General features: G+C 57.2%; 1 protein-coding gene across 1 annotated transcript in view; it reads left to right on the forward strand.

The window, feature by feature from the left end:
- The window catches only part of LOC136304308 (zinc finger protein 850-like), a gene marked incomplete at its 3' end in the record, with an annotated part of 300,788 nt that extends 284,434 nt beyond the window's left edge, over window positions 1-16,354 (forward strand). The window contains exons 6-10 of the mRNA XM_066207944.1: window positions 2,442-2,603; window positions 7,041-7,053; window positions 7,618-9,011; window positions 11,588-12,563; window positions 15,120-16,354. Coding sequence (XP_066064041.1) covers window positions 2,442-2,603; window positions 7,041-7,053; window positions 7,618-9,011; window positions 11,588-12,563; window positions 15,120-16,354 — 3,780 coding nt within the window. The remainder of the gene's footprint in view (window positions 1-2,441; window positions 2,604-7,040; window positions 7,054-7,617; window positions 9,012-11,587; window positions 12,564-15,119) is intronic.
- Window positions 16,355-25,999: the final 9,645 nt, after the last annotated feature.

Here is a 25,999-nt window from a genome sequence, read left to right on the forward strand (position 1 = left end):
TTTAGGAATGAAACAAGGCCTTTGTTTGATGGAAGGAAGCACAGGCAATTTAGAGAAGCAAAGAGTACTTAGCACAGATATCCTTAAGTACTTAGCACCAGTTAACATAAGAAAAACCTGGAAGCCTAGCATGACAGGAGAGTGACTTGACAAAAAGCTTTAGACATAACCTTCCAGAAGACCTAAGGGCGGCCACAGAATCAGCCCTGTGCAGGCAAGGGATGAGGAAGACGAGCTGCTTTGGTGCGCTGAGACCGATCCTGGCCAGCAGGTGGACATTAGCTTCAAGTCTAGGAATCTGACACAATGGATTTCTTTGTAAACCCCCTGCCTATCCAATCACCTCAGCAGTGTAAAGATGGATGGTATTTTTAATAGAATTCCTACATAAAACCACTGAAATTTAGACGAGGCAAAGAAGCCTTGTGGTGGAGTGCAGACCCCTTCCCTCCTGCCAATAAAAGAGCTTCTGGCGGACGATGCATTTGTCTGCTGATTTCTTTGAATTCTAGAGACCCCTCAGCACTGCTCTATCCTGAGGGAACACCCTTGGCCTTGACCCGTAGGCACCCGCACAAGCTTCAAATCAGCTGCCTCAGCTTGCAGGACCTCTCTTGGCCAGCATCCTGACGGGGATGCAGGACTGCTGCGAGGCGCTGCTGGGACCCGGCGGGACAGGACCAGCTGTCTCGTGTCCACGTAGCAGCACCCCCTGACACAGCCGTGGTCATCCCGAAAGCAGACAAGGCTCACGTGTCTGCGGAGAGGGGCAAGGAGCGCTGGCCTCCTCTCAGGGTGTCTCAGCTGGGCCTGCTCCACAACACGCCCCCATTTGAAGGCCTGCTAATGCCCAGCTGCCAGAAACGTCTGCCTTGTTCTCTCCAAGATGCACAGGAAGAGCCGATGAGAGGGCGCCTTGGGAGGCAAACCTTCCAAGCCTTTTCTGAGGCCAGGGACACAGCAAGATCAGCCAAGACTCTCCGTGCCGCCTGGCCCACACAGCCCAGCTCGGTGCTGGCCCTCTGGGCCGGAGCCGCTTCCAGCGAGCAAGACAGAAATGCATATTGCCAAGAGTTGAAACACAGCAGACAGGTAAGATGTGAGACGTGTGTGCATGAAGGCCTTTGAATTCACAGCTCTCCAAGACAGCTTTGGGGCTCGCAGCTGTTCAGAGATGCTCCTGCTCACACCTCTGTCCACAGTGGGGGTAACACACCCTGCTGCAGGTGCTTGCCTTGGTCTCTGCAGGTTCAGGTGGATTCCAAACCTGCTCTTCACAGCCTTCTCCCTTCCCTTCTCCATCTGCCAAGTGCCAGGGGCCTCAAGGACTGAAAGGACCACAGACAGCTAAAGGGGGACACTTGCACCTTCCTCACTGGGAGCTCCATGGAAAGCGCTTTCCTTGAGAAGCAAGTCTCTTTTCCCCAGAGGCGTTTCCCCACATTGGGAACTTTCCTGGGGAACACCAACACACTCCTAAGAAACCCTGGCAAGGCTGAATTCCTTCTGGTCCTTTCTGGCCAGGCGCTCCAGCTCTAGCTCGTATTCCCCCCAGTGTGATTCCAGGTGGAGGTTCGCACATGCAGCCCCAGGCCCTCTACAAACACAAGCCGCCCGCTGCCTCTTCACCTGCCTCCACTCCTGCCTGCGCTCACAGCAGCAAAACCAGGCTGTTCCCGGCCAGAGACCAGAGCCCTGTTCCCGCAGGACGCTCTTGCCAGCACCTTCCAGGACTCTCCGCTGTGCACGCAGCACTTTTCATGCCCGCTCTCCACAGCCTTTGGAACACAGAGCACAACCTGGCTGGCGCTGCCATCAGCACACCCCAAAGACGGGCGCAGGAAGGAGAAGCAGGGGCTGCTTTGTGGCCATGCCCAAGAGAGACTGGAAGGGTGCCCTCCCTCTGCTCTCACTTGGGTGCCTTTCTGACAGGCTCTGAGGCAGGGGCTGCGATTCCTCCGTTGTGGGGACCAGAACCGCAGCCGGGATCCCGGCACTGCCTGACGGCGCTCCGGGCAATTGGCACGGTGGTCGCGCGTCCCAGCCTCGGCCACCGTGCTGCTGCTTCACTTGCCTTCAGGCACAACAAAAGCTCAGTGATTAGTTGTCAGGGATGCTCGGGAATAAAACAATCTGAAACGTACTTGTGACTGCAAAACAAGTTTTCTTTGATGAGTTGCTGATGCAACAAATACATCCCAACCCCTGGATTGGTGAAAAGCTGCTGAGCGGCAGCAGGAGACGGAAGGTGATGCTCAGCTGGGAGATGCAGGCAGCCCATCCAACTTCAGGGCATGCCCTGCATCAAAAGAGCGTGAATTTAGTCCATGTCGCCACTCCACCCCAGAACCAGGTTTCATAGCTCCTCCTCTGGACTGGAGCTTCTCCAGTTACATCATCACCTCACAGATGGCCAGAGCAGGAGTGGTGAATGTGGGCAGAGCTTCGGCCACAGAATCAACCTGATCCAGCACCAGAACATCCACACTGGGGAAAGGCCGTACAAGTGTGGGGAATGTGGGAAGGGCTTCAGCCACAGAGCCAGCCTGAGCTTGCACCAAAAGATCCACACTGGGGAGAGGCCCTACAAGTGTTGCCAGTGTGGGAAGGGGTTTCGGGTCAGCAGCAAGCTCCTTGAACACCAGCAGACACACACAGAGGAGAGGCCCTTCCGCTGCCCCCACTGCGGGAAGGGCTTCAGGCACAACTCCAACCTCATCATCCACCGGCGCATCCACACCAGGGAGGGCCCCAAGAGTGTCCCCAGTGTGGGAAGAGCTTCTCACAGAGCTCAGCCTTGACCCAACACCAACAAAGGCACCATCAGGAAAGCCCTGCCAGTGCCCCCAGTGCAGAAAGAGCTTCGAGCTCGGCTCCAGCTCCAGCCCCCACTGGAGGAGCCACATTGGGCAGGGCCCCGGTGACCCACATTCCCTGTGTTCCGTGTTGGGTGGATTTTAGATAACTTTGGGTGGTTTGAGGCCAAATCTGGTGGGCTTTAGGGTGGATTTTTTATCCCTTTGGATGATTTTACGCCCATTTGGGTCTGGTTTCGCCTCATTTGGGTGATTTTATGATAAACTGGGATATTTTTGATGGATTTTAAGTCCCTTTGAATGATTTTCGCCCCACATGGGTGGATCTTAGGTGTGCGTGGGAGGTTTTAGGCCCCTTCTTTTTGGTTATTTTTGGCCCTTATGAGTGGATTTTCAGCCTCTTTGGATAATTTCATGTCAAACAAAGTCCTTCTCTGGTGATTTTAGGTCCTTTTGTGTGGCTTTCAGGCCATGTTGGGTGATTTTAGATCTTTTTGGTTGATTTTAGGCCAAACCGGGTACGTTCAGTTTGGATTTTACACCCATTTGGGAGATTTAGGAGTGATTTCAGGCTATTTTGTGTGAGTTTTTTTTAAACCAGTTTGTTCAATTTTAGGCCCCTTGGTCGGATTTTAGAGCCCTTTGGATTCTTTTAACCCCATTGGGCTGATTTGAGGCCAAACCATGGAGATTTAGGGTGCATTTTAGTGCCCTTTGGGTAATTTTAGGCCACTTTGTGGGGATTTTAATCCCATTTGGATAATTTGAGGCCAAACCTGATCGGGTTTAGGGTGGATTTGAGGCCCCTTTGGAGAGTTTTAGGCGCATTTTGGGTGATTTCAGGGCAAACCCGGCGGTTTTAGGGCCGCGCGTCCCCTTGGCCCCGCCCCTTTCCCCTCCCAGTTCCCGCCCTTTCTCTGACCCCGCCTCGTTCCGTTCGTTCCCCGCCCTTTCATTGGCCACGCCTCTTTTCCCTTGGGCTCCGCCCATCTGCTGGCGCGTTCCGTCCAGCGCATGCGCAGATGACCCAGGAGTGGCTCCCCCAGGCGCCGCCATCTTTGTTCCTGGTCCCCCGAGCCGGCTCCGGCGTGTCCGAGACCTACGGTGGGGCAATGGGGGATCTATAGGGGATCTCTAGGGGATCTCTAGGGGATCTCTAGGGGTCTGGGGGGACCTGGGGGTGTCTTTAGGGGGTTTAGTGGGTGGTCTGTAAGGGGTTTAAGGGGGTCCATAGGGGATTTAGGGCGGTCTGGGCGTCCCTAAAGGGGGTTTGGGGGGCCATAGGGGCTCCATAGGGGTCTGAGGGGTCTATAGAGGGTCCGTAGGGGTCCGTAAAGGGGCTCGGGGCGTCCCTAAGTCCGGGGCTCTGGGGGTCTCTTTTGGGGATTATTGGGGTCTGGGTGGCCTTTCCGGGGCTTGGGGAGTCTGTCGGGGTTCTGGGGGAGCCTGTAGCGGCTCCGGGGAGGTGTGGGGGTGTCCGTGGGTCCCTGTGTGGGGTTTTGGGGCGGTCTGAGGGTCCCCAAAGGGGCTCTGAGGGGGCTCCAGGGGATATATAGGGGATCTCGAGAGGGTTCAGCGTGGCCTGGGGGTCTCTCCAGGGGATCTGGGGGTCTCCCTAGGGGATTTTGGGAGGGCCTGGGGGTCCCTGGAAGGGGTCTGAGGGTCCATTTAGTGGATCTCAGGGTCTCTGCAGGGGATTTGGGGAGGGCTTGGGGCTTCCTAAAAGGGGCTGGGGGGGAGGGTCCCACAGGGGATTGGGAAGGGGTCTGGGGGTCTCTATAGGGGATTTAGGGGGGGTCTGGGGGGTCTATAGGGGATCTGCGGGGGTCCCTAAAAGGGGTTTGGGGTGGGTCTATAGGGCTTCTATAGGAGCCTGGGGGAGCATATAGAGGGTTTGGGGAGGGTCTTGGGATCTCTGTAGGGAAATTTTGGGATCCTTGGAGGGAATTTTGGGCTCTGTACAGGGAATTCTTGGAAATGTAGAGGTCCAAATGGGGCAATTTGGGGTTTTCTATTGGGAACTTTTTTGAATTTTGGGGCCTCTATTGGGAATTTTGAGGGGAATTTTGGGGGAATTTTGGATCCAAAAGCAGGGACTTTGGGTCCAAGTGTGGGAATTTTAGGATCTCTAAAGGGGATTTTCAGGAGTTTTGGGGTCCCCAGAGGAGATTCTGAGTCCAAACTTTGGAATTTTGGGCTCTCAAGAGGGGATTTTGGGGAATTTTGATACCAAACGTGGGAAGTTCCGGCAGTTATTGGTGATCTGCAGCACCGGCACGAGCAAGTCCTGCCTGCTGCACCACTTCATCGAGAGCACGTGTAGGAAATTTTGGCAATTGTCAAGGATTTCAGGAATTCTGTGAGTTTGTGGAAGTTTCAGGAAATTTTCTTTGGATTTTGGGGGACTTTCTGGGTGCTTTCGGGGATCTTAAAAATATTTTTAGGAACTTTGGGGTGGTGTTTTTGCATTTTCAGACTGTTTTCTGTTGTTATTTGGGGGCTTCTTTGGGGTATATGTTGGGAATTTTGAGAAATCTGAGGAGTTGGGGAGTTTTCAGGGAATTTTTGTGGAGTTTTGAGGGATTTTAAAAAATATTTCTGAGCATTTGAAGGGTTTGTTTGGCTTGGTTTTTTTCATTTTCTGGGTGATTTTTGATGGAGTTTGGTTGAATTTCTGGGGAATTTTGGGGAATTTGGGAAATTCTGGGGAGTCTGGGAAAATTTGGGACTATTACTGGAAGTTTTGCAGGCATTTTCTGGGTTTTTTTCTTTTCTGAGCTATTTTGAGGCTTTTTTCAGGATTTTTTAAAAATAATTTTCCTTTTTTATGCAGTTTTGGGGTGATTTTTTAAAAAAATTTTTGGGAATTCTGTGTCTCTCCGGGCTCTCCCCCATCCTGCGGCATTTTGGGCAATTTTCTGTCACTCTTGGGTCATTTTTGGTCACGCTTTGAATCATTTTGAGACATGTTTTGTAATTCAGGGGCATTTCTAGTCAGGTTTTGGTCATTTGGGGGCCATTTTGTGGCCATTTTCCGGCACCTTTCAGGCACTGTCGGTCTCTTTAGGGGCGTGTTTGGTGACTTTTGGGCCGTTTTTTGCCGGTTGCGGTCCCGGTCTCAGTCTTGTCCCGGTGGCAGCTCTGGTGCCGGTTTCCGTCCCGGTCTCGGCCGCAGTCCCGGTGCCTGTGCAGCGCCGCTGCGGGTGCTGCTGTCGGTTCCGGTCCCGGTCCTGCAGCGGTGCCGCTCTCGGAGCCAGTCTCGGATCCGGTCTCGGTCTCACTCCTGGTGCTGGTGCCGCTTCTGCTGCTGATTTTGGTCTGGGTCCAGGTCCCGGAGATTTTAGGCGGGTTTGGGTAATTTTAGGCCAAACTGGGCAGGTTTAGGGTGGGGTTTTGAGCCTTTTAGTGTGGATTTTTGGCCCCTTTGTCTGATTTTAGGCAAAATCTGGTGGGGTTTAGTCCCATTTGAGTGATTTTAAGATAAACTGGGCAGTTTTAGGGTGGATTTCTGATCCCTTTGAATGGTTTTTAGGCCCATTTCGGTGGGGCTTAGTCCCATTTGGGTGAATTTAGTTGAAATCTGTTAGATTTTAGGGTGGACTTCAGGTACATTTTGTTGATTTTAGGCCACACCCGGTATTTTCAGGGAGGATTTCACAGCGTTTTAGGAGATTTGAGGGGATTCTTGGCCATTTTGTGTGGGTTTGAAACCACGTTTGGCAATTTTAGGCCGCATTGGCTGGTTTTACACCCCTTTGGATGATTTTATCCCCAAGTGGCTGATTTCAGGCCAAACCCTGTGGCTATAGGGTGGCTTTTAGTGCCCTTTGGGTGATTTTAGGCCACTTTGTGGGGATTGCAGGCCTCTTAGGGTGATTTGAGGCCAAACCTGATCGGTTGAAGGGTGGATTTTAGGCTTCTTTAGACAATTTCAGTACCGTTTGAATGCTTTTCGTTCGAACCGGGCCCTTTTAGGACCGCGCGTCCCCTCGGCCACGCCCATTGCCCTCACGATTCCCGCCCTGTCCCTGACCCCGCCCCTTTCCCCTCCCAGTTCCCGCCCTTTCCTTGGCCCCGCCCTCCCAGGCCGGGCCCGGGCCCGGGGGAGGAGGAGGAGGGAGGGAGGAAGAGGCGCAGCGGCAGCAGGAGCGGGAGGAGAAGACGAGCGGAGGGAGCGGCGGCTCCAGCGCTCCCTGAACTGGCGGCACCGCCGGGATCATCGCCCCCCATCCCGCAGGTGGCCGGGGAGGGGGAGCTCGCCCCAAATATCCCGGGGGGTCCCTGGGTTTGGGGTTTGTTGGGGGGATGTTTGGAGCTCGCGGGGATCCAAAGCCGAGCAGCAGATGCCCCTCGGGGGGACATCGGGGGCTCCCCGGGAGGTGTTTTTGGGGTGTCCCGGTGTCGGCAGAGCCGGGGCGGGGGAACACCGGGTTTGGGGAGCCCGGGAGAGCCGCCGCTTCCCTGAGCGGGAGCCCAGAGAGAGGAGAGCCCCGAACCGCAAAGCGGGGACCCCGAGAGGGGGGGGAACGCGTGGGATTGCCGGGACCCCGTTAGGGGCTGGAGGGGCGGGATGGCCGGGAAGAGGGTTCGGGAGTCGCGGTGCTGGAAGTGGCTGCTCCTAGTATAAGCCCAGTCACTCCCAGTATCTGTAGGTGGGGAGACAGAAGAGGGGGGAGCTTTTCGGGTTCCTGGCACTCGCCGCAGCCCGGGGAGGGCGGGCACCGAGCAGACGGGGGATCTCCTTCCCCTTCCCTGTGACACGGAGGCAAATCCCATCCTGTCCTTGTCCTTCCTCCCCCAGACAAGGAGCCGAGCATGGAGAGCAGGGAGGACAAATCCCCGCGGCAGAAGCTCGTGGCAGAGGCCGTTTTGAGCGGCTCCACGGCGCAGGAATGCAACGGGGAGGAAAAGGGCCGGAGATCCCTGAGGAGGAGGGGCTGCAAACGCAGCTGGCGAGGATGTGAGGAGGAAAGAGCCAGGCCGGGCCGGGAAGGCGGCCGGAGATGGAGCCAGAGCTCAGAGCTGGTGGTCCATGAGCAGCTTCGTGATGGGGAGAAGCCCCACAAGTGCTCCGAGTGTGGGAAGAGCTTCAGCCAGGCCAACAGCCTGATCTGCCACCAAAGGATTCACACAGGTGAACGACCCTACGAGTGTGGGGAATGTGGGAAGAGCTTCAGCCAGAGAATCAACCTGATCCAGCACCAGAACATCCACACTGGGGAAAGGCCGTACAAGTGTGGGGAGTGTGGGAAGGGCTTCAGGTACAGAGCCAACCTGAACTTCCACCAAAGGATCCACACTGGGGAGAAGCCCTACGAGTGTGGGGAATGTGGGATGAGCTTCAGCCAGAGGTCCAGCCTACTCCGCCACCAGATGTTCCACACAGGGGAACGACCCTACGAGTGTGGGGAATGTGGGAAGAGCTTCACAGAGAGAGCCACCCTGACTGAGCATCAGAACATCCACACTGGGGAAAGGCCGTACACGTGCGGGGAATGTGGGAAGGGCTTCAGGCAGAGAGCCAACCTGAGGCTACACCAAAAGATCCACACTGGGGAGAGGCCCTATGAGTGTAGGGAATGTGGGAAGAGTTTCATCCAGAGTTCAAGTCTGATCAGCCACCAAAGCATCCACACCGGAGAGAGACCCTATGAGTGTGGGGAATGTGGGAAGAGCTTCAGTCTGAGGTCCAGGCTGATCTTTCACTATAGAATCCACACTGGGGAAAGGCCCTACAAGTGTGGGGAATGTGGGATGAGCTTCAGCCGGAGCTCCCACCTGATCCTCCACCAAAGGACCCACACCGGGGAACGGCCCTACGAGTGTGGGGAATGTGGGAAGAGCTTCAGCCAGAAAATCAACCTGATCCAGCACCAGAACATCCACACTGGGGAAAGGCCGTACAAGTGTGGGGAATGTGGGAAGGGCTTCAGCCACAGAGCCAGCCTGAGCTTGCACCTAAAAATCCACACTGGGGAGAGGCCCTACAGGTGTTGCCAGTGTGGGAAGGGGTTTCGGGTCAGCAGCAAGCTCCTTGAACACCAGCAGACACACACAGAGGAGAGGCCCTTCCGCTGCCCCGACTGCGGGAAGGGCTTCAGGCACAACTCCAACCTCATCATCCACCGGCGCATCCACACTGGGGAGAGGCCCCAAGAGTGTCCCCAGTGTGGGAAGAGCTTCTCACAGAGCTCAGCCTTGACCCAACACCAACAAAGGCACCATCAGGAAAGCCCTGCCAGTGCCCCCAGTGCAGAAAGAGCTTCGAGCTCGGCTCCAGCTCCAGCCCCCACTGGAGGAGCCACATTGGGCAGAGCCCCGGTGACCCACATTCCCTGTGTTCCGTGTTGGGAAGTCACCTTGCCGATTATGCTTTTGATTAGACCTTAATTATTTTCTCTTCTCCCTCTCTTTGTACTGCAAAAGCCAAGAGAGATTGTAGCCCTGCTTTCGTGCCTGAGATCTTTTGGTTTTATGAAATTCTTTTCTCAGGGAATTTTCTGTAAACAAGAGGAGTGTTTCTCTAAAAACTGTAGCATTGTTTTTCATTCCTTTTCCTAGGAGGGACTTCTTGATGTCCCTCTGCTCTGACCAATGTGATTGACGAGGTTTGTCTTTTTGTCACCGATCAGATTGGTCTGTGTAAAATACTAAGGGAGACACATTCCGAAAAACTAAAGGAGTCATTTTCAGCCTTCTGAAGCTCCGAGTCTCCTAGCTCGGTCCCGCCCGGCGGCGCGGCCAAAACTCCCCGGAGCGAGCGCGGCGGTCCCGTAGCGATCCCGGAGCGATTCCGGGTCCGATCCCCCTCCCGGTTTCGGGCTCGGTCTCAGTCTCGGTTTCGGATCAGCGCCAGTCTCGGAGCTGGTTCCGGTGCCGGTCTCGGTCTGTCCCGGAGCGCTGCCGGTCTCGGTTCTGGCCGCGGTCCTGGAGCCTTCCCGGGGCCGGTTCCGGAGCGCTCCCGGCGCCGGTCGCATTGTCGGTCGTGGTCTCAGTCTTGGTCCCGGTACCAGTTCTGGTGCCGGTTTTGGTCTCGGTCTCGGTGTCGATCCCAGTGCCGGTGCCTGTGCGGGGCCGGTCTCAGTTGCGGTGACCGTCTCAGCCTTGGTGTTGCTGCAGGTTCCGGTGCTGATCTTGTCTCGGTCCCGGTCCCGGTCCCGTTCCCGGAGATTTTTGGCCCATTTGGATGATGTGAAGCTAAACCTGGTGGATTTACGGTGGATTTTCGGCACAACTGGCGATTTTAAGCGAACCCGGGCGGTTTTAGGATCGCGCGTCCCCTTGGCCCCGCCCCTTTCCCCTCCCAGTTCCCGCCCTTTCCTTGGCCCCGCCCTCCCAGGCCGGGCCCGGGCCCGGGGGAGGAGGAGGAGGGAGGGAGGAAGAGGCGCAGCGGCAGCAGGAGCGGGAGGAGAAGACGAGCGGAGGGAGCGGCGGCTCCAGCGCTCCCTGAACTGGCGGCACCGCCGGGATCATCGCCCCCCATCCCGCAGGTGGCCGGGGAGGGGGAGCTCGCCCCAAATATCCCGGGGGGTCCCTGGGTTTGGGGTTTGTTGGGGGGATGTTTGAAGCTCGCGGGGATCCAAAGCCGAGCAGCAGATGCCCCTCGGGGGGACATCGGGGGCTCCCCGGGAGGTGTTTTTGGGGTGTCCCGGTGCCGGCAGTGGCTGCTCCCAGTATGAGCCTGGTCAGTCCCAGTATGAGCCCAGTCTGTGAAAAACAAGGTTCACTTTCTATGTAAATTTTCAGAAATAGGTTTAATAGTAAATGAGTCAGTTAGGAGATAAAAAAAAAAAGCTAAGTACGTTTGGCCGGTTGACTTGGCATTTAGCCAAGTCCACACTCTGCTGTATCAGAGTCATTCTTTAAATGCCATTGCCATTGTATCAACCTGTTGAATGTTCATATTTTTCCATAAACTAGTTTCCATATTCCGGGAACTGTTTTGCATGGTCCCTCCTTGGGTCCGCTGTTTTAGGGCATGCGTGTTTCTTGGCTGTGTCTTCCTTATCACCTCCAGGTTGAGCCTTGGTCCATACTTTCTTCAGATGGTAGATGCTGATAGTTGGTATCTCAATAGCAGAGTCTCCTTTACATGTTCACTAGATGTTATCCTGACCAAACAGACAGTTTAAGCATACTATATCATCTAGTACCTCTATGCCTAATTTTCTTTACTAATAGCAGAACTAAAAAAACTTATATCATTACACAATATTCTTAACCATATAGAACACATCTTGCAAAAAGCCAAGTTTATAATATGCATTTATAACACTGGTCAGTCCCAGTATGAGCCCAGTCAGTCCCAGTATAAGCCCGGTCAGTCCCAGTATCCGTAGGTGGGAGACAGAAGAGGGGGGAGCTTTTCGGGTTCCTGGGACTCGCCGCAGCCCGGGGAGGGCGGGCACCGAGCAGACGGGGGATCTCCTTCCCCTTCCCTGTGACACGGAGGCAAATCCCATCCTGTCCTTGTCCTTCCTCCCCCAGACAAGGAGCCGAGCATGGAGAGCAGGGAGGACAAATCCCCGCGGCAGAAGCTCGTGGCAGAGGCCGTTTTGAGCGGCTCCATGGCGCAGGAATGCAACGGGGTGGAAAAGGGCCGGAGATCCCTGAGGAGGAGGGGCTGCAAACGCAGCTGGCGAGGATGTGAGGAGGAAAGAGCCAGGCCGGGCCGGGAAGGCGGCCGGAGATGGAGCCAGAGCTCAGAGCTGGTGGTCCACGAGCAGCTTCGTGATGGGGAGAAGCCCCACAAGTGCTCCGAGTGTGGGAAGAGCTTCAGCCAGGCCAACCGCCTGATCTGCCACCAAAGGATTCACACAGGTGAACGACCCTACGAGTGTGGGGAATGTGGGAAGAGCTTCAGCCAGAGAATCAACCTGATCCAGCACCAGAACATCCACACTGGGGAAAGGCCGTACAAGTGTGGGGAATGTGGGAAGGGCTTCAGGTACAGAGCCAACCTGAACTTCCACCAAAGGATCCACACTGGGGAGAAGCCCTACGAGTGTGGGGAATGTGGGATGAGCTTCAGCCAGAGGTCCAGCCTACTCCGCCACCAGATGTTCCACACAGGGGAACGACCCTACGAGTGTGGGGAATGTGGGAAGAGCTTCACAGAGAGAGCCACCCTGACTGAGCATCAGAACATCCACACTGGGGAAAGGCCGTACACGTGCGGGGAATGTGGGAAGGGCTTCAGGCAGAGAGCCAACCTGAGGCTACACCAAAAGATCCACACTGGGGAGAGACCCTATGAGTGTGGGGAATGTGGGAAGAGCTTCAGTCTGAGGTCCAGGCTGATCTTTCACTATAGAATCCACACTGGGGAAAGGCCCTACAAGTGTGGGGAATGTGGGATGAGCTTCAGCCGGAGCTCCCACCTGATCCTCCACCAAAGGACCCACACCGGGGAACGGCCCTACGAGTGTGGGGAATGTGGGAAGAGCTTCAGCCAGAAAATCAACCTGATCCAGCACCAGAACATCCACACTGGGGAAAGGCCGTACAAGTGTGGGGAATGTGGGAAGGGCTTCAGCCACAGAGCCAGCCTGAGCTTGCACCTAAAAATCCACACTGGGGAGAGGCCCTACAAGTGTTGCCAGTGTGGGAAGGGGTTTCGGGTCAGCAGCAAGCTCCTTGAACACCAGCAGACACACACAGAGGAGAGGCCCTTCCGCTGCCCCGACTGCGGGAAGGGCTTCAGGCACAACTCCAACCTCATCATCCACCGGCGCATCCACACCGGGGAGAGGCCCCAAGAGTGTCCCCAGTGTGGGAAGAGCTTCTCACAGAGCTCAGCCTTGACCCAACACCAACAAAGGCACCATCAGGAAAGCCCTGCCAGTGCCCCCAGTGCAGAAAGAGCTTCGAGCTCGGCTCCAGCTCCAGCCCCCACTGGAGGAGCCACACTGGGCAGAGCCCCGGTGACCCACATTCCCTGTGTTCCGTGTTGGGAAGTCACCTTGCCGATTATCCTTTTGATTAGACCTTAATTATTTTCTCTTCTCCCTCTCTTTGTACTGCAAAAGCCAAGAGAGATTGTAGCCCTGCTTTCGTGCCTGAGATCTTTTGGTTTTGTGAAATTCTTTTCTCAGGGAATTTTCTGTAAACAAGAGGAGTGTTTTTCTAAGAACTGTAGCATTGTTTTTCATTCCTTTTCCTAGGAGGGACTTCTTGATGTCCCTCTGGTCTGACCAATGTGATTGACGAGGTTTGTCTTTTTGTCACCAATCAGATTGGTCTGTGTAAAATACTAAAGGAGACACATTCCGAAAAACTAAAGGAGTCATTTTCAGCCTTGGGAAGCTCCGAGTCTCCCAGCTCGGTCCCGCCCGGAGGCGCGGCCAAAACTCCCCGGAGCGAGCGCGGCGGTCCCGGAGCGATCCCGGAGCGATTCCGGGTCCGATCCCCGTCCCGGTTTCGGGCTCGGTCTCGGATCAGCGCCAGTCTCGGAGCTGGTTCAGGTGCCGGTCTCGGTCTGTCCCGGAGCGCTGCCGGTCTCGGTTCTGGCCGCGGTCCTGGAGCCTTCCCGGGGCCGGTTCCGGAGCGCTCCCGGCGCCGGTCGCATTGTCGGTCGTGGTCTCAGTCTTGGTTCCGGTACCAGTTCTGGTGCCGGTTTCGGTGTCGGTCCCAGTGCCGGTGCCTGTGCGGGGCCGGTCTCAGTTGCGGTGACGGTCTCAGCCTTGGTGTTGCTCCGGGTTCCGGTGCTGATCTTGTCTCGGTCCCGGTCCCGGTCCCGTTCCCGGAGATTTTTGGCCCATTTGGATGATTTGAAGCTAAACCTGGTGGATTTACGGTGGATCTTCGGCACAACTGGCGATTTTAAGCGAACCCGGGCGGTTTTAGGACCGCGCGTCCCCTTGGCCCCGCCCCTTTCCCCTCCCAGTTCCCGCCCTTTCCTTGGCCCCGCCCTCCCAGGCCGGGCCCGGGCCCGGGGGAGGAGGAGGAGGGAGGGAGGAAGAGGCGCAGCGGCAGCAGGAGCGGGAGGAGAAGACGAGCGGAGGGAGCGGCGGCTCCAGCGCTCCCTGAACTGGCGGCACCGCCGGGATCATCGCCCCCCATCCCGCAGGTGGCCGGGGAGGGGGAGCTCGCCCCAAATATCCCGGGGGGTCCCTGGGTTTGGGGTTTGTTGGGGGGATGTTTGGAGCTCGCGGGGATCCAAAGCCGAGCAGCAGATGCCCCTCGGGGGGACATCGGGGGCTCCCCGGGAGGTGTTTTTGGGGTGTCCCGGTGCCGGCAGTGGCTGCTCCCAGTATGAGCCCGGTCAGTCCCAGTATGAGCCCAGTCTGTGAAAAACAAGGTTCACTTTCTATGTAAATTTTCAGAAATAGGTTTAATAGAAAATGAGTCAGTTAGGAGATAAAAAAAAAAAGCTAAGTACGTTTGGCCGGTTGACTTGGCATTTAGCCAAGTCCACACTCTGCTGTATCAGAGTCATTCTTTAAATGCCATTGCCATTGTATCAACCTGTTGAATGTTCATATTTTTCCATAAACTAGTTTCCATATTCCGGGAACTGTTTTGCATGGTCCCTCCTTGGGTCCGCTGTTTTAGGGCATGCGTGTTTCTTGGCTGTGTCTTCCTTATCACCTCCAGGTTGAGCCTTGGTCCGTACTTTCTTCAGATGGTAGATGCTGATAGTTGGTATCTCAATAGCAGAGTCTCCTTTACATGTTCACTAGATGTTATCCCGACCAAACAGACAGTTTAAGCATACTATATCATCTAGTACCTCTATGCCTAATTTTCTTTACAAATAGCAGAACTAAAAAAACTTATATCATTACACAATATTCTTAACCATATAGAACACATCTTGCAAAAAGCCAAGTTTATAATATGCATTTATAACACTGGTCAGTCCCAGTATGAGCCCGGTCACTCCCAGTATCCGTAGGTGGGGAGACAGAAGAGGGGGGAGCTTTTTGGGTTCCTGGGACTCGCCGCAGCCCGGGGAGGGCGGGCACCGAGCAGACGGGAGATCTCCTTCCCCTTCCCTGTGACACGGAGGCAAATCCCATCCTGTCCTTGTCCTTCCTCCCCCAGACAAGGAGCCGAGCATGGAGAGCAGGGAGGACAAATCCCTGCGGCAGAAGCTCGTGGCAGAGGCCGTTTTGAGCGGCTCCACGGCGCAGGAATGCAACGGGGAGGAAAAGGGCCGGAGATCCCTGAGGAGGAGGGGCTGCAAACGCAGCTGGCGAGGATGTGAGGAGGAAAGAGCCAGGCCGGGCCGGGAAGGCGGCCGGAGATGGAGCCAGAGCTCAGAGCTGGTGGTCCACGAGCAGCTTCGTGATCGGGAGAAGCCCCACAAGTGCTCCGAGTGTGGGAAGAGCTTCCGCTGGCAGAGCGACCTGCTCCGCCACCAGAGGACCCACACTGGGGAGAGACCCTACGAGTGTGGGGAGTGTGGGAAGAGCTTCAGCCGACGGTGCCACCTGATCTGCCACCAGAGGATCCACACCGGAGAAAAGCCGTATGAGTGTGGGGAATGTGGGAAGAGCTTCAGCCATAAATCCCACCTGATCCGTCACCAGATGACCCACAGTGGGGAGAGGCCCTACGAGTGTGATCAATGCAGGAAGAGGTTTCAGACCAGCACTTATCTCCTCGTGCACCAGAGCACGCACACGGAGGAGAGGCCCTTCCATTGCCCTGACTGCAGGAAGGGCTTCAAGCGGAGCTCACACCTCATCCAGCACCAGAAGATCCACACCAGGGAACGACTCGATGAGAGCGAGGAATGTGCGAAGAGCTTCAGCGTGAGGTCCAACCGGATCCATCACCAGAGGACCCACCCCGGGGAACGACCCTATGAGTGTGGGGAGTGCGGGAAGACCTTTAGCTGGCGGTGCCGTCTGATCAGCCACCAGAGGATCCACACAGGAGAACGGCCCTACGAATGTGGGGAATGTGGGAAGAGCTTCAGCCAGAGAATCCACCTGATCCACCACCAGAACATCCACACTGGGGAAAGGCCGTACAAGTGTGGGGAGTGTGGGAAGGGCTTCAGGCAGAGCGGCAGCCTGAGGTTCCACCAGAGGATCCACACTGGGGAGAGGCCCTACAAGTGTTGCCAGTGCGGGAAGGGGTTTGTGACCAGCACCCTGCTGCTTGAACATCAGCAGACACATGCAGAGGAGAGGCCCTTCCACTGCCCCGACTGCAGGAAGGGCTTCAAGCGGAGCTCACACCTCATCCAGCACCAGAAGATCCACACCAGGGAACGACTCAATGAGAGTGAGAAATGTGGGAAGAGCTTCAGCATGGGGTCCAACCGGATCCATCACCAGATGACCCACGCTGGGGAACGAACCTTTGAGTGTGGGGAATGTGGGAAGAGCTTTAGCTGGCGGTGCCGCCTGATCAGCCACCAGAGGATCCACACAGGAGAACGGCCCTACGAATGTGGGGAATGTGGGAAGAGCTTTAGGCACACACCCAACCTGATTATCCACCAGAGGATCCACACTGGGGAGAGGCCTTACAAGTGTTGCCAGTGTGGGAAGGGGTTTCGGGTCAGCAGCAAGCTCCTTGAACACCAGCAGACACACACAGAGGAGAGGCCCTTCCGCTGCCCCCACTGCAGGAAGGGCTTCAGGCACAACCCCAACCTCATCATCCACCGGCGCATCCACACGAGGGAGGGCCCCAAGAGTGTCCCCAGTGTGGGAAGAGCTTCTCACAGAGCTCAGCCTTGACCCAACACCAACAAAGGCACCATCAGAAAAGCCCTGCCAGTGCCCCCAGTGCAGAAAGAGCTTCGAGCTCGGCTCCAGCTCCAGCCCCCACTGGAGGAGCCACACTGGGCAGAGCCCCGGTGACCCACATTCCCTGTGTTCCGTGTTGGGAAGTCACCTTGCCGATTATCCTTTTGATTAGACCTTAATTATTTTCTCTTCTCCCTCTCTTTGTACTGCAAAAGCCAAGAGAGATTGTAGCCCTGCTTTCGTGCCTGAGATCTTTTGGTTTTGTGAAATTCTTTTCTCAGGGAATTTTCTGTAAACAAGAGGAGTGTTTTTCTAAGAACTGTAGCATTGTTTTTCATTCCTTTTCCTAGGAGGGACTTCTTCTTGATGTCCCTCTGCTCTGACCAATGTGATTGACGAGGTTTGTCTTTTTGTCACCAATCAGATTGGTCTGTGTAAAATACTAAGGGAGACACATTCGAAAAACTAAAGGAGTCATTTTCAGCCTTCTGAAGATCAGAATCTGTGTTGTTGTGGTGTAAAACAGCATCGATTTTAGAGACTGGCACTGTGCAGACTGGGATTGTGCAGACTGGGATCACATGGACTGGGATTTCACAGGCTGGACCATCTGGATCAGAACCATGGAGGCTGGGATCATACGAACTGGGATCACATGGACTGGGATGGCTGCATCGGAACGATGCGAAGCGAGGCGGTCCCGCCCGGCCCCGGGGAACCGCCCAGTCCCTCCCAGTCCCTCCCAGTCCCGCTCGGGGACGCGGCCAAAACTCCCCGGAGCGAGCGCGGCGGTCCCGTAGCGATCCCGGAGCGATTCCGGGTCCGATCCCCGTCCCGGTTTCGGGCTCGGTCTCAGTCTCGGTTTCGGATCAGCGCCAGTCTCGGAGCTGGTTCCGGTGCCGGTCTCGGTCTGTCCCGGAGCGCTGCCGGTCTCGGTTCTGGCCGCGGTCCTGGAGCCTTCCCGGGGCCGGTTCCGGAGCGCTCCCGGCGCCGGTCGCATTGTCGGTCGTGGTCTCAGTCTTGGTTCCGGTACCAGTTCTGGTGCCGGTTTCGGTGTCGGTCCCAGTGCCGGTGCCTGTGCGGGGCCGGTCTCAGTTGCGGTGACGATCTCAGCCTTGGTGTTGCTGCGGGTTCCGGTGCTGATCTTGTCCCGTTCCCGGAGATTTTTGGCCCATTTGGATGATTTGAAGCTAAACCTGGTGGATTTACGGTGGATCTTCGGCACAACTGGCGATTTTAAGCGAACCCGGGCGGTTTTAGGACCGCGCGTCCCCTTGGCCCCGCCCCTTTCCCCTCCCAGTTCCCGCCCTTTCCTTGGCCCCGCCCTCCCAGGCCGGGCCCGGGCCCGGGGGAGGAGGAGGAGGGAGGGAGGAAGAGGCGCAGCGGCAGCAGGAGCGGGAGGAGAAGACGAGCGGAGGGAGCGGCGGCTCCAGCGCTCCCTGAACTGGCGGCACCGCCGGGATCATCGCCCCCATCCCGCAGGTGCCCGGGGAGGGGGAGCTCGCCCCAAATATCCCGGGGGCGGTTCCTGAGTTTGGGGATATTTTTGTGGGCGGATGTTGGGATCGGGATTGTGTGGGGCTGGGTGGGTGGGATGTGGTTTGAGAGTAAATCAAACTTGGAGAGTTCTTGGTCACATGGACTGGGATTTTACAGACTGGGATCACATGGACTGGGATTTCACAGGCTGGACCATCTGGATCAGAACCATAGAGACTGGGATCATCTGGACCGGGGTGGCCGCCTCGGAACGATGCGAACCGAGGCGGTCCCGCCCGGCCCAGGGCAACCTCCCCGTCCCTCCCAGTCCCGCCCGGGGGCGCGGCCAAAACTCCCCGGAGCGAACGCGGCGGTCCCGGAGCGATCCTGGAGCCGATCCCGGAGCGATTCCGGGTCCGATCCCGGTCCCTGTTTCGGCCTCGGTCTCAGTCTCGGTCCCGGAGCGCTCCCGGTGCTGATTCCGGTCGCGGTGCCGATCTCGATCCCGGAGCGGTGCCAGTCTCGGTGCCAGTGCCGGTTCCAGTTTCAGTCCTGGTCTCAATCTCGGTGTCGGAGCGGTGCCGGTGCCGTTTTTGGTCCCGGAGTGCTCCCAGTGCCAATCCCAGTCTTGGTCCCGGAGCGGTGCCAGTCTCGGTGCTGGTTCCGGTGCCGGTCTCGGTCTCGATCCCGGAGCGCTCCCGGTCTGGGTTCTGGCCGCAGTCCTGGAGCAGTCCTGGTGCCGGTGCCGGTTCCGAAGCACTCCCGGCGCCGGTCCCAGTGCCGGTGTCGGTCTCAGTCTTGGTTCCGGTACCAGTTCTGGTGCCGGTTTCGGTGTCGGTCCCACAGTGCGGGTCCCGGAGCGGTGCCGGTCTCGGTTCCGGTGTCGGTCTCGGTCTCGGTGCCGTTTCTGGTGTCGGTCTCGGTCTCGGTGCCGGAGATTTTAGGGTCTTTTGGGTGATTTTAAGCCAAACCGGGCCCTTTTAGGACCGCGCGTTCCCCTGACCCCGCCCATTTCCCCTCAGAATTCCCGCCGTTTCCCGGACCCCGCCCCTTTCCCCTCCCAGTTCCCGCCCTTCTCTGACCCCGCCTCGTTCCATTCGTTCCCCGCCCTTTAATTGGCCACGCCTCTTTTCCCTTGGGCTCCGCCCATCTGCTGGCGCGTTCCTCGAGCGCATGCGTACATTACCCAGAGGTGGCTCTCCCGGGCGCCGCCATCTTTATTCCGGGTCCCCCGAGCCGGCTCCGGCGTGTCCGAGACCTACGGTGGGGCAATGGGGGATCTATAGGGGATCTCTAGGGGATCTATAGGGGTCTGGGGGGACCTGGAAGTCTCCTTAGAGGATTTTATGGGGGATCTGCAGGAGATTTGGGGCGGTCTGTAGGGGCTTTAGGGCGGTCTGGGGATCCCTAAAGGGAGCTGGGCGGGTCTCGGGGCTCTATCGGGGTCTGGGGGCTCTGTAGAGGGTCCAGCGGGGTCCGTAAAGGGGGTCGGGGCGTCCCTAAATGGGGTCTGGGTGTCTGTGGGGGATTTGGGGGGTCTGGGGGGGTCTGGAGGTCCCCGGGGGGGGTCTGAGGGGATATATAGGGGCTCGATAGAGGGTCCGGGGGCGCCTGGGGGACCCTATAGGGGATCTGGGGTTCTCTACATGGGATGTAAGGGGGTCTGGGGGAGTCTTGGCATCTCTATAGTGGAGTTTTGGGGCCCATAAAGGAAATTTTTGTGAATTTTTGGCTCTGTACAGCTAATTCTTGGAAATTTGGGGTCCAAATTGGGCAATTTGGGGTGTTCTATTGAATTATTAAAAAAAATAGGACTATCGCCCTAATGCCGATATCCAACAATGACGGACAAAAGACTCTCCAGCAGTTTAGAGTTAGAAAGTGTATGTTTAATTACGACGCCGGGCAGCGTGCGGGATAGCTCCGGAACACACGCGCGCTCACAGAAGATCACAGGGTCTTCTTATGTACAGAAGGATTGAATACCCAAAACACAAATGTATATTCATGACTTTAGTACCTCCCATTCCCCGCTTCCTATGGTAATTAGCCAAAAGCTATTAAGCATGCGTGGTTTGTTCTTTGAAATGGGTCGGTGGTCTTTTTTATGGGGCGGGGTCTCAAAATGATGAAGTAAGTGAGTCTTCTTCGCTTTGACTTTTTAACCTTTTAGCGTTGCGTGACGACTGAATCCCGTTTTCCCAGGAGTATTTGATTTCTGAATTGATTGTCCTTCTTGAAGCCTATTGATTAGTCAGAACACACAAACATAAGTTGACAGGCCCCGTGATTTATCAGTTCCTTAAATCCGGCTTCTGCTTATCAAAGGGGAAGTCTATCTGTCTTACTTCAGCAATATCCAGTTAAAGTCTGTAATTCTTCAAAATTAATGTTTCAATCCCCTTGGTCCCTGCTCCCTCGTGGCCATGGCAAGAGCGGGCTGGGCTGGCCCTGGCAGGGGGCTCTCCTCGGGTCCCTGCTGATCAGGGCTATGGCCCCGTGTTCCTCTGTCTTGCAGCCCTTGAAGACACGGCAGATGACAGCAGCCCTGCCATCAGAAACCTGGCCATTGAAACAGCCTTGGTCCTCCGGGCAGTCCAGAGAGCTCCGTACTCCATCCTGCGGAAGCTGCGAGATCAGCTCCGCAGGGCACGGAAGACACGGCCTCGACTGTCGGGCCTGGGCTGGCTGCGCTGCTGGAGCTCTGCGGAGAGCTGATCTGGGACACTCTGCCTGCTGGGGCCAACTGAGCCAGCGGGGATTTTCTTCTTCTAAAGGATTCTTCTTTTCTTCTTTCTTTTCTTCAGTATATAAATATAGGATATGTGTTACAATACACAGACTCCCAGGATTTTTCTTTTGCTGCCCTGGGTGCACAGGGGAAGAGGGGGAAAAGGGTGCTTTGTGCTCAGCAAGCTGCCCAGGCGTGCAGCCTTGCAGGGAAAATGGCCAGAAGCCCCTCGGCCCTCGGTGGTCCTGCGGAAGCCTTTGCACTGCCGAGAGAGCGCGTGGGCGGGGGCCGGAGCTGTGGGCATCCCTGCGAGGCCGGAGCCTGGAGATGGCCACAAGCCCTGTGCCAGCCAGGAACCGCTGTCTGTGTCCTCCTGCCCGTGTGCTGCTGGCCGGATTGCTGAGGGCTCCGCGGTGCCTCTTGATCGGGCTCCTCTGGAGCTGCTGTGGGGCTGCGCCTCTGCTGCCGGGCAGGCTGGCCGGGCTGGGGGAGACTCTGAGGGGCTGGGCTGGTGGGAAGCCCTGAGGAATTGGGTGTCAGAGGCCACAAGCAGCCCCCGGGGAGCTGCCATGTTCCTGCCAGCCGGCTGCTCTGGCGCTCCCCCAAAGTACCTGCGGAGTGAGTGCAGGGAAAGGTGTAACCTTGCGCTCAGGGCCCTTCTCGAGCTCACTGAGGATCCCTCCCTCAATGGTGACAAGGGGGCAGTGGCTGGAGCTGAGCTGGGGAATGCAGTCGCTTGGGCTTGGCTGGGCTTCGAGAGCTCAGGCAGCTGCTCCCAGCTCTTCTGCCTCCTGGTTCGGCTGCCCGAGTACCTCGGGACAGGCCTTTGGCCTCTGGGCCCTGTTGGCACCAGGGCGGCGTTTCACGACTTGTGCTCCTCACAGACCAAAAAAGTGTGGCCCCTGACTGAACATTTTGTGGAGCTCCTGCGGGACACAGATGAACAGTCAGTCAGGATGACGGCCGTGATGCTCAGCTTTGCAGTTTTGGACAAGGACATGCTGAGACCCAGCCCTGTCGCCCTGCAGCTGGTTGCGGTGCTCCTGCCACTCTCTGACCATGCAAGGCTCTGTGCCCCCAGCCACGGCCACTGTGTGCCCACCAAACACTTGGTGCCCTGTGGGTTTGCAGGCTCACGCCCAGCTGAGCCCCGAGCAGCCGATGCTGAGGTCTTTTTTTCTTCCTTTCATAGAGGATAACGGCCAGGTGCAGCTGCTGTCCACACTGCTCTTCTGAAAATTGGTGACTGTTTGCAGGGCCCCTGGGAGGGAATACTGGGGTTCCTGGCAGCAGGATCCTTGTGCAGCTTCAGGCTGGGGTGGGCAGCACTTCCATCTGCAGCTTCCATGTGCTGCTCCGGCAGCTGCTGCTGCTGGGAACCCTGAGGGAAGAGGCCACGGGAGGGATGGAAATGCTGCACGGACAGCAGCAGCCAGGGCCAGGAATGAGCTTTGCCTTCCTGGCTGCTGAAATGAGGCTCCTTTAGTGCAAGAGGAGGCAAAGGCAAAATCAATTTCAACAATTCAAGGAAAACTGTGGAAAATTGGAAGCCTCTCAAAATGTCACACACATTCATCTGGGAGCTCTTCAGCGTTGGTTCTTGTAAAAAGCCTTTCCCGTTTCCCCTTGGCTCTGAGATTCTGGGAGCCACCGCTGGGCTTCAGAGTTCAACTGATTTTTATTTTCCAGGTTTTTAAACAGGGCTCGGAATTGGGCATCTCTTGCCACTTTTTCTGCTCAGAACCTTGAGAAAGGTTCTCTGCTCCTGTGAGCCACATCTTGAAGGATGGTTGGCAACCATGGAATGCTCTGGGAAAGCACTTGATTGACTTCAGGGCCAGGCTGGAGAGCTCAGCCTGAGGAAAGAACTGTTCCAGATGCCTCTGTCCATGTCCAGCTCCTCACAGCTGAGTCCCTGAACACCCTGGGTGGTTTATATGGATTGATTTTCCCCTCCGGTTCACTTGGAGGTGATTTTGCCATCCTTTAGAGGAACATCTGACCAGCCCCTGCCCCCATTCCATTTTATTCTCTCCACTTTGAAGCTGGACCGCTGGGTTTGACATGTAAATTGGTAGTGTCTCCCCGTTCTTCCCTCCAGCCCTCCATTGTGACTTGTATTAAACACTGCAAACGGCCTCATTTGTCTGGTGGGGAAGATGTGAGGTGGAGAAAGTTAACAGCATTTGTTTTCATGAACCTTGTGCTAGTAAAGAAAAATGAGGTTGGTCATTTTGGTGTGGTGCTGAGTGTTGGGATCTGGGAGTTTATTTCTTGCTATTGTTCTTATTATTTATTAGTGTTACTTTTCACTGGTCAGATTTTTAAATCTTAGACACGATTAACCAAGGCTGGATGTAAGTCATTAGGAAAATTCCCTTGCATTTTCCACTGGGATTAAATGGTTCAGTGGACTCCAAGTTGCCAGTGGATTCTAAAGATGGGAAATCCTGTTAGTGGTGGGTTTGGTGTGGTTTGGAGCTGGGGAAGGCTCTCATCCCCTCCCGGAGGTGCCCCAAGCCCGCTCTGCTGCCACGTCTGCACTCGCGGCCCCTCACGGCTGCCCTGCCCTGGGGACACGGTGGGACCCCGCTGCTGCCGGGGCTGAGGCTCCTCACGGCCCCTCAAACCCCTCCTGGCTACACAGAACCTCTCCTGGCCCCCGACAGCCCTTCATGGCCCTTCATTGCCCCTCCCGGCCCCTCAGGGCCCCTCCCGGCCCCAGGCGTGGAGCTCCTCCCGAAGGAGAAGGGGCCGGGCCCTGCTGGTTCTCCTTTTATTTCGGTCGTTTCGCAGCCGTGAGGAAAGAAAGGCTGAAATGGAGCCTTTGCCCAGCGGTTCCCTCCGGGTCAACTGCGGCCGAAGCTCCGTGCCGGCGCTGGCCCCAGCACCAGCATCCCCGCAGCCCCGCCGGCCTTTGCTGTCCCCCCGTGTCCATTCCCTGTCCCCGAGGCCCGCCCGGCTCTGGCAGCAGCAGGAGCCGCAGCGCAGCGGGCGCCGGCCCGGCCCGGCCGGGGCTCCCGGGCAGGAGCAGCAGCAGCGCCGGCCCCTTCCCACCTGCTCCTGCCTCGCCTTCCAAGGCCTTTGTCCGGCTCCACTGCGGCCTGGAGCAACGCTCACCCGCCAACAGCCCAGACTGCTCAGGGCCCGCCTGTGCTGCCCCGACCCAGCCTCCAGAGAAAGGAAGGGTCGGCTTCCAGCGCTGTTTTCAGCACTGTTTCACTCAGCCCGAGGTGACGGCAGGAGGCTGCTGCTGCCTTTGCCTTGGCGATTGGAGATCGCGGCTGCTGCTGCACCCCTCTGGCTGCCGACTGGATTTTATCAGGACAACTGCAATTGCCTTTTTCCATCCTTGCTGCCCGCTGTGCTTTTGTGACAGTGAACTCAGTCTTTCTGTTGCAGGCACCGTGCAAAGAAGAGATTGAAATGCTCCCAAGTCCCCGGGCACTAAGTCGAGGGGAATTAAAGCCACACAGGCCACATTTACAGCGCTCCAACACAGCTCTGCTGCTGGTGCTGCTGAAATAGAATCAACTTAGAGAGGCCATCACAAAAATTGCCGCTGGGGTGTCAAACACAATGCAAAAATACACCCGGAGAAAGAAAAACCAGAACTTCTTGGCTCACTTCATTGCTTCCTGCGAGCAGCAGACAAGGGAGATGCCCAGAGGTATTTCCAGCTGCTGCTGATCCCAGCTGGAGCTCTCTGCAGAGTCCCAGCAGGAACCTGAGCCCAGCCCGGGGAGCTCACACAGTGTCAGGGAGATTCTGTCTCTGGATTCAGTCAGGGTTGCATTCCCCAACAAGTGCTGGTGCCACCTCCTGTTTTCTTGGATTAAAACAGTAACAAGGAAAACCTTACCAAAGGCACAACTCCCCAGCCCACAAGGAAAAAAGAAAGGACAAATTGTAAAGTTTACCAAACATTTGTCCTGCTTTGCTGCAAAAGTCGTGCTGCACTCAGTATGGAAATCCAGGAGAAGCTGCAGTTGGTGGCACATCTTGTGCCAGAAGCTCGACCTCGTTCTCCACCAAAGGTTCTTGAAAAGAGCAGCTGGGACTGTGGTGAAGGTTGCTGGAAAACTGCAACAGCTTTCCAGAAGTGAAATGAAAATGCAAGAAATAAACCAAGAGGTTTTCCTCTATTTATTTCTATGCTTCCCTTTTCCGTGTTGCACTACTTCTCCGTGCCATTAATTCCAAATGGATCTCACCTCTCAGATAGATGACTTAGTGAGTTTTAGACCCTCGAAAATACCATGGGCCGTACACAGAGTTTGCCTTCCCCTGTTTTTGCTGCAAAGTAACGCTGGAGACATAAGCGTAGTGCTTGGGTCGGGCACGAATCCTACAAGCAGGGAATGTGTCCTGACAGTGTCTGACCCTCAGCAGGGACAATGCACAGCAGCGACCGAGGGAATTCCTCTGCCACGGCGCAGGAGTCAGGCCTCTGGATGTGGGCTCAGCACGGCCAAGTTGCCGTGTTTGGAGCGGCTCGGGGGCTGCCCCCGGGGAGCGCGGGGCTGGAGCGTGGAACGGACACGCGGACAAACGGCCCCAGGGCTCCAGTTGCAGCGGCGGCAGCGGCAGCAGCAGCGGCAGCAGCGAGTCTACGGCGTCTACGACCCGTCCCCGTCCCTCTCTTGTTCCTCCTCTCCCTCTCCCGCTGTCCCGCACTCAGCCTCGGTGTCCCGCAGCCTCTCCCGGTGTCCCTTTCCCGACCCCCCCGGCCCCTCTCGGCGTCCCCGTCCCGGCCTCTCCCTCTCCCCCCGCAGGGCTGGGCCATGCCCCGGGCCCGCCCCCGGCCCCGGGCGTCCCGCCGCGGTCTGGGCTCCGCCCGGCTCTGGCGGTGCTGGCTGTGGCGGTGCTGGGCGGGCATCAGTGCCTGGGGCCGGGGCGGCATCGCTGCGCTTTGGCTGCGCCTGTCCCGAGCCCGGCCCCGGCCCCGGCCCCGACCCCGGCCCCGGCCCCGGCCCCGAACCCGACCCCGACCCCGACCCCGGCCCCGGCCCCGGCCCCGGCCCCGGCCCCGGCCCCGGCTCCTCCCGGGCCCCGCTAAGGACACACGCGGCGCGGCCGCTCCCGCCGCCTCCGCCGCGGCTTCCCCGGCCCGAGCTCCGCCGCTCGGCAGCGCAGCCGCCGGCCTCGAGCCGCCGGGGCCCGGGGCGGGTGGGGATGCCCGGCCCGGGGCGCTCGGGGGGCGCTCGGGGGCCGTGTCTGGCCCCGGGCCGAGCGCTGAGGGCCGCGTGTCGCCCGCAGGGGAGGCG

This window comes from Chamaea fasciata, unplaced genomic scaffold (assembly GCF_029207755.1).
Source record: "Chamaea fasciata isolate MVZ Bird 193981 ecotype frontalis unplaced genomic scaffold, bChaFas1.0.hap1 SCAF_70, whole genome shotgun sequence".
In the NCBI taxonomy this organism is placed as follows: domain Eukaryota; kingdom Metazoa; phylum Chordata; class Aves; order Passeriformes; family Sylviidae; genus Chamaea; species Chamaea fasciata.